The 8,107-nt window shown below is 40.6% G+C and overlaps 1 protein-coding gene across 1 annotated transcript; it reads left to right on the forward strand.

Annotated features, from left to right (window-relative positions):
• The first annotated feature begins 659 nt into the window (after positions 1 to 659).
• On the forward strand, positions 660 to 5,166 carry LOC131739324 (tRNA endonuclease ANKZF1-like). Its single transcript, XM_059032684.1, has 7 exons — positions 660 to 711; positions 2,046 to 2,194; positions 2,452 to 2,544; positions 2,954 to 3,144; positions 3,641 to 3,750; positions 3,994 to 4,136; positions 4,843 to 5,166. Exons 4-7 carry the CDS (start codon positions 2,995 to 2,997, stop codon positions 4,920 to 4,922), a joined length of 483 nt encoding a protein of 160 aa, XP_058888667.1. The 5' UTR covers positions 660 to 711; positions 2,046 to 2,194; positions 2,452 to 2,544; positions 2,954 to 2,994; the 3' UTR covers positions 4,923 to 5,166.
• The last annotated feature ends 2,941 nt before the right edge of the window (positions 5,167 to 8,107 follow it).

Here is an 8,107-nt window from a genome sequence, read left to right on the forward strand (position 1 = left end):
TCAATAAAATATAAATACCGGTATTTCTCTTTCTTCAGCCCTGACTTTAAACCACTGTGCAATGGTCTTTTGGGGGGGGGGGGCTATACTTACTGCCAGTAGAATTTGTACTGCTAATAGGAAACCCCAGAAAGACTGCTGTTTAGATTTTTCCACTGGTTCTAATCCAGGGTTTCCCAACCCTGGTGCTGAGGACCCCATGTGTCTTCTGATTTTCATTACAATTGCTGAACTAGACCCTTAATTGAACTAATAATTTGCTTAATTGGACCTTTTAAATTGTTTTCAGCTTCTAAAAAGTTGCAGTGTTCAAGTTACTTGCATGAAAACCGTAAGACACATGGGGCCTCATTTATTAAAGGTTCTTATGCAATACAATGCGTGTTATCAAAGGATAAGGCTCGCGCTAGATAATCCCTTATTTATTGACCACGATAAAGCGCGATTTAAAGCTAAGAAGTGAGTTAACATGCACGCCTTAAAAATAACACGATGGTACATTAGCATTTGCTGAATATGCAAAATGCAGGGTGATGTATTCAAATGAAGTGGCATGAGAGCACTAATGAAGCTAATGATATTCAGGCGATATTTACTAAACTGTGCTAACCATAAAGCACACCTTTAAATCGCGCGCTAGATAGCACTGATGGAAAGAGGGTGTTACGAGCCGAGATCCGTTTTAGAGCTGTCTGTCAGCACGAGGTACAGGTATGTACTACACATCCGAAACGCTGTAAATAAGTAAGACCCCAATTTAAAATAAATGTGTTTATATACTAAAACGCACATATACTATCCGACTGCATAAAATAAAAATAATGAATTTTCTATGAAAATAGAAATGCTTCTATATACAGCTATATTATGATTAAATAAAACTGTACACACAAAATAAATAACAGGACATTGAAAATAAATGTGTTTATGCAGCCTATAGACATAAAAAGCATGCAAAAGCTTACTATGCAAACGGAAAAAAGACAAAACTGCGTTCATACAGGCAATTGAAACGGGGTAATATAAATAAATAAAGGAAATTGGGTTTACAATCACAACAGCACATAATCATAGGCGGCGAGTTATATGGGCCCGTTGTGCCCGCGTGCTCCACCAATATTCAGGAACGTGTGCCCCGCTCCACCAATGTTTGAGTTTATATTTTACATATATTTTGATGTGAACATTGGCTAAATAGGTTAGATTCTGCACATAACCTGCGCAAAATGATCTCCGTGAACTCACCCAGTATTTCTGCAAGACAAGCAGTGGGCGTGCTTTTCTTTTACTAGCATCTGATTTGCTGGTCCCATCGTACCCATCGAAAGTACGGTAAGTACGGCTCGTGTGCTCGATGTTAAAAAAAATAAAAATAAAAACCGGGACCCTGTTCTCACAATCTGAGCTACCGCTCAGGATGAGCTACCTACACAAAGTGCGCATGCTCACACAAAATTCGAATGCCATGATATTTTTTTCAATACAGGCCCAAAAATCCGAGCTCATTTTTGGTAAGTTATAATATATTAGCTTATAACTTTGTACATGTATCAAATACGGTCAATATTGCTGTTAACTATAGATAGGAAAGCATGCATTGGCTATCCAAAACCAGTGTAGCATGAAAAAGTGCACTAGAGGGTATCGGAAGTGATAATGGTGACCTACTTTTGCATCGGTTGGCCTCTGATTGGTAGGGCAATATGTACTGGCGGTCCAGGCGACCTGCTTCTGTAATTACATGTGCAATTCATATTATTTATTTGTTTATGAGAAGTCGCAACCATACCTTGTTTATAAGTGTGTATACCACTTACTACTTGCAGTTAAATACTGTAGTTCAATGTTATGTGGATGCTTTGTCCCATATACAAAAATACTGCCGTACAGTCCAAAACACCACAAATTATTTTAGTGCACTATACTAGGTCCTGCAAAATACTATAGAAAAATATAGTGAATTTGGATGGCAGTCTAGTATTTATTTAATTGTTTTTTATTTGTCAGATGTTCTAGTGTAAATGGTGTATCTCTGCCTCAAGCAGGTGAAACGCATTGCCAGTGATGTCGCTGGTACCTGACTGCCGGTCAGTGTTTGACTGCTCCCAGGACCGAGGTCTTCTGGATGGGCTACAAGAGGTCAATTCTGTCCAGAGTCTGTCCCTACCTGCTCAGACACACTCTCCACATGAAGGTACAACACACCGATTATATAGATATCACAGGTATCTGAACCTCTGAATTCCCCACCGTTTTTGACTCTGAGCAGCATTTGTTAAACCTATTGTGGGTGTTGGTAAACTCTGCATGGCCATTTCTGTGACTGTTACTGTGACTTACTTTCCTATGGTACTGGATAGGGCATTCAAGGAAATGTCTTGGGAACCAATTGGCTGTTTTTACTGAAACCTGTGCATAGGTATTTGAGATTAAATGCTGTTCTAAATGTAGATCGTGGTGGCTTGTTTCTCATGATGGGAGAGATGGATGTTTCTGATGCGCTGAATTCCTGATTAGAGTCTCCAAGAAGAAAACCAAGTTACGGTACAGTACCCTGCTCTTCAAGTGTCTTCTTGTTGTTAGTCTGTATGGCTGAAGTAGGCTGTTCTTTCCAGATGAAGGCCCCAAGGTTGATAGCGGTAAGAGGGATGCTTTGACCGTCGAGGTGTCAGACAGGATGTTTTGTTCAGCCTGCCAGTGTCCCTTCGACAGCTGAGAGGAACAGATGAGGAGGGTGGGGGAAAAAAATCAATATTCAACTTTAGTATTTCATACTCTGCCAGTCCAATGATACAAAAACACATTTACTTTTAGATTCAGTTTAAAGGTGTATTTTCCACATGTTTAATAGTTGTAACAGCACCAGAAAGGGTTTCTGGGGTGGTGTAGACGATTTAATTGATAACCCAAACAAACAGTGACTCTCTATAATGACCCCTAATGCACGTTTAAGCTTTCCAGGTGACCTATCCAGCATCTCTGGTTCAGAATCTGATGACGATGCTTCCGACAGTGACTGAGGTTACCACGGCGATGGTAACAGCCCTCCAGAGGCCCACAACAGATGCCTGTCCTGCAGTTGTCTTCCGGAACACCAGGGGGCAGTATCTCCCCATCTACCACTGCATACTGCACAGCAACAAGGTAGAACACCAGTCTGAGACAGTGCTCCATTTTAGCTGAACTCTCCTGGGGCATGTTGACCTACTGTACAGTCTGTGGTATATCAATTCAAATTCCTTGGTTAACTAGGAAAAACAACTGAGAACGGATCCCCCTTTAGTCCTGTGACAAAGGGATCAGAGAATTGGTCAGGGCGTAGCAAGATGCACTTTAATATTCCTTCAGTATTGCATGTTAATAATGACAATAACATTGGCATCTTGTTGCCCACCTGGCATTGCTTATTTTTTTTGTTTTCAATCAAACTAACAGGTTGTTTATTAAAGAAATAGGGGCTATCTATTTATTAAGAGTAGTTAGTATTTACTTGCCTTGTATAGGAAGGTAGACCATTCCAAAGTGTTTGCACTCCCTGTCCAGTCTTTTCTTGTATTAAACCTGGTGTGCTCAGTCACCTTTCAGTGTGTGTGTCAGTCAGAAGGAAGGAACTCAATAAACTCTTTACCCTCTCTTGCAGATGGAAAGCAAGACTGTGCTTGCAGCCTCTCTCCAGAATCTCAGTAACAAGTCTGTGTGGGTCATCCTGATGACTGGAGGAGGGCACATTGCAGGCACAGTTTTCCAAGGGTAAGAAGACGGGGGTTTTGTCTTCTATGACCCCTTGAAAAATGAATTATCACTGTCTCTTTAATGTGTCAAAAGAGGAGCATTTTTTTTAGATTTTTAGGGTGAATGAAACTGCAGCCATGACACTTTTTAAATGTTTCTTTGCTATAAAGGGGTGCATTCCAGCGAAGGAGCTCTGCACTAATGTGGAGGCTGAACTCTGCAGTGTGAGAGGTTTTGATGGCTCCCCTTCTGTTTTTGCAGGAGGGAAGTTCTGCAGCACAAGACTTTCCATCGGTACACTGTGCGAGCGAAGCAAGGCATGGCACAGGGGCTCCAGGATGGGCAGAACCGCAATCACACGCCCAAATCCACCGCCGCTGCCCTGCGCCAGAGAGTTAACCAAGGTTTTAAAATCCATTTTCTTACTACTTATTAAAAATATTGTCACTGGTCACTCTTTTTTTCTTCTGTTGAAGATCTTTTGTTTCTTTGGTTGTCTTTTATACTTCAGTTTGGATTTTGCAGATATTTCAAATACGATCTTACAGATGAAAAGTTGGAAACGCACTTTAAAATAAAGGTGCATTAACTGCACTCCTAGAAATGTGTGTTAAGTGAATGCAGTAAATGGTAACTGCATGTAGTCGATGTAGATATTTGGTGTATTCACAGTTGCTGCAGCTTCCTGGTACTTTTGTAGACGTTGAGACGCAATGGGTATTAGTTGACCTACAGCAAAGGAACCAGGATACAACAGTTTATCTAAAGTGTGTATTTTCAATATTTGCAAATCTTGAATTTATCTAAAAAAAAAGTTTAAGTGCTGAACATTTAGAATTTTTCCTAAATGTTTAACCACTATCAAAAATATGTTGGTTAAATATAGATGGCAAGTTATCGAGTCTACAGTAGCAGGGAAAAGTAACACACATTAATATTGTAGCACGCTGTAAAAAAAGTAACTGCACTCTCATAGAGAGTCTCTCAAGTTAGTTACAAAGATTTGTAATAGGTTAAAGATTAACCCGATAAAAACGTTTAAGCCTAATGTTTAGGAAATGGAAATGGACATGTTATTCAGTCCTTCCCTCCTCACTATGTGTGTCACAGGATATTCAGGACCTGCTGGAGAGCTGGTCAGAGCATCTGAATGGAGCCAGGGCCATCTTCATGAAACCCCCCAGCTATAACCATGCCATGTTCATAGGGGCAAGGCTGCTTCGCTGAACAGGAGTGACCCGCGCAACCTGCCCTTCCCCACCCGCTGTGCCACCTTCCGAGAGATCAAGAAAGTGCATGAGATTCTCGCCACACGGTATGCAACAGCAGCAGGCCCGATGATCCATATCATGTATAATAAATAGCTTACCTAGAGCGCTGCCCTTACAGTATAAGGGTCATCAATTTAAACTCGGTGCTTTGACATTCCTGAAATAAAAGGTGCTATATAAATGTAACATTATACTGTATACATAAGAAAGGTTACAAATGAGAGGAGGCCATTCGGCCCATCTCGTTTGGCTGTTAGTAGCTTACTGATCCCAGAATCTCTTCAAGCAGCTTCTTGAAGGAACCCAGGGTGTCAGCTTCAACATTACTGGGGAGCTGGTTCCAGACTCCCGCAATCCTCTGTGTAAAAAGTGCATCCTATTTTCTGTTCTGAATGCCCCTTTATCTAAATCTCCATTTGTGACCCCTGGTCCTTATTTCTTTTTTTCCAGTCGAAAAAGTCCCCTGGGTCGACATTGTCAATACCTTTTTGAATTCTGAATGCTTGAATCAGATCGCTGTGCAGTCTTCTTTGTTCAAGACTGAATAGATTAAATTATTTTAGCCTGTCTGCATGAGACATGCCTTTTAAACCAGGAATAATTCTGGTCACTCCTCTTCTTTGCACTCTTTCTAAAGCAGCAATATCCTTTTTGTAGCGAGGTGACCAGAACTGACCACAATATTCTAGATGAGGTCTTACTAATGGATTGTAAAGTTTTAACATTACTTCCTTTGATTTAAATGCAACACTTTTTACTATATATCTGAGCATTTTGTTGGCTTTTTTTTTTTTTTTTAAAACTGAAATGGTATAACAGATGTGTATATGATCATGGTATCATATCAAAGACATGCAAGGATGGACTGTGGGGACTTGTAAAAAGGGATTCTAGTTGCTGATGATTTGGTGGAGTTTCCAGGAGTTGATCGAATGTCAGTTGCTGATGCTGGATCAGGTAAGGTAGTTTGCATTGGAGTGGTCTGTGGTGTGGAGGCCTGTGATTATGTGATTAGCTCTGTTTTAGACAAACAAACAAACAAACAAACAAACAACCACAAAGTACAGTTAGGTCTGTAGGAAAATCAGCTCTGCAATAAGCAATCTCTGCTGAGTGAGAATCTCTACCGAGTTGCACCCTATTGAGCCAAGAGAACGATTCCATAAATATCAAACTTTATTGAATTCATTTTAGCACAAAACATGGTAGTCATTCAAGTCAACAGGAAGAGTAATTATGACTGTTATTAACAAGTCAGTCTGTATTTTTTCTTTACACTATACCTAGCCTCTATCTTAACTGTACATGTTGTGCATATGTATTATGCATAATAATAATAATAATACTAATAATAATAGTATCAGTAAATCAGGCAAAAAAACATGCATTTCTTAAGCAGGTACAAAAGAAATAAGCCATACCCATTTATTACCACTTTAAAAGGACATTGCAACAATAACCTCACAAAATAAACACAAAAGTTTTAATACAACTTTTGTTTGTCTGTTGGGTCCAAAATCTAGGCTAATCGCACTTAACAAAACTGTATTTAATAGTGTTTTCTTTTTATGAGTAGAAGATATAAGATACTTACCAAAAAAAAAGGGAATGCTATTAAATACAGTTTTGTTAAGTGCGATTAGCGGGTTGTCAAAGTTTTGATTTGGTCCCAGCCCTAGTCTAGGTATTGTACTGTTTACAATATTCATGCAATGTATTCTATACAGTCTACTGCACTGTAACTTTAAGTGGATGTGTTTCCTAAAATGCCGTTGAGTTGGGTGAAGATCAGTTTTACGTTTGATTGATATTAAGCAGGAGCTTGTCCCAGTAGTGTCAGGATGCAGCAGGTTAAATTGAAAAAGCCCTTTTTTTAATGGACACTAACACTGCGTGTAAGCTCTTATGTACACTTTGACATACTGTACATTGTTTACTGTACTTGAACTGTAAAAAGGACTAGGAAAACAAAGCAATTTGATTTGTATTGAATATATTTGTTCTCCATTATGCGAGCTATGTCATTTACATTAAATGTGTTTGTGTGTCATTTCCCTGTATTTGAATATGCTCCCTGTGCATTGACTATTTCCAAAAGGGTCAATTCAAGGCTGGCTTTTACAATGTTCTATAGAAGTCTGCAGTATTCCTCAGGAGGGTTGACTATTAAAGGAAAGCAGTAAAGCAAGGTCAACATATGATGTTCTCCCATCACCACAGAACCTAAACCTCTGGGAAGGAAAGGATACCTCATGTCCTTTGTGTTCATCACCTGCAACATTAAGGCACATTTTGACAGGATGTAAGGTGGTTCTTAGCCAAGGACGGTTTACTTGGTGCCATGACCAGGTGCTGCGATGTTTGGCCTTAGCACTGGAAGACAAGCGTAACATGACCAATAAGTTACCACTAGTTCCATCCAAACATTACACACAAAAGACAACATTTCTCCGCCCAGGAGAGTAACCACCAAGGAAAGATGTTAAAACCCATCCTCGCCCAGGACAATTGGAACCTGCTAGCGATTGGGAAATGCTGGCAGATGTTGGTCAACCGCTTATTTTTCCACTTGAGATTGCTACCACTAACCTTCGACCAGATATTGTCTTGTGGTCTGGATCACCACGCCTTGTTCACCTGGTAGAGTTAACAGTGCCATGGGAGGATGCTGTAGATAGGTGTATGAGAGGAAGAAACTGCGGTATGCTCAACTAGCCTCTGCAGCGGAACAGCAAGGATGGAGAGTCCGGGTTTACCCAGTGGAGGTGGGTTGTCAAGGATTTGTGGCACACTCTACAACCCGGTTTCTCAGAGAAGTCTGATTCAGTGGCCAAGAGTTGCGTCGCACAGTGAAGAACTTATCTGAAGTAGCAGAGAGGAGCAGCAACTGGCTGTGGTTGAGACAGAAAGATTCTGGCTGGGTATCTGAAGCACAAGAGAAAGAAAGAAACATTGATGTACGGGTACGTAAGCTGGGCTGAGTTGAGTGGGGGACGGAGGGGGGTGGTGCTGGGATGCCAGAATCACCATCGAGCCCTCTTGAGGTGTCGTGGGCTAGTCGACGAAACACAGAAGATGGAAGGTGCTCACTTGAAGACCCCAGA

Source organism: Acipenser ruthenus, chromosome 11 (genome assembly GCF_902713425.1).
Source record: "Acipenser ruthenus chromosome 11, fAciRut3.2 maternal haplotype, whole genome shotgun sequence".
In the NCBI taxonomy this organism is placed as follows: domain Eukaryota; kingdom Metazoa; phylum Chordata; class Actinopteri; order Acipenseriformes; family Acipenseridae; genus Acipenser; species Acipenser ruthenus.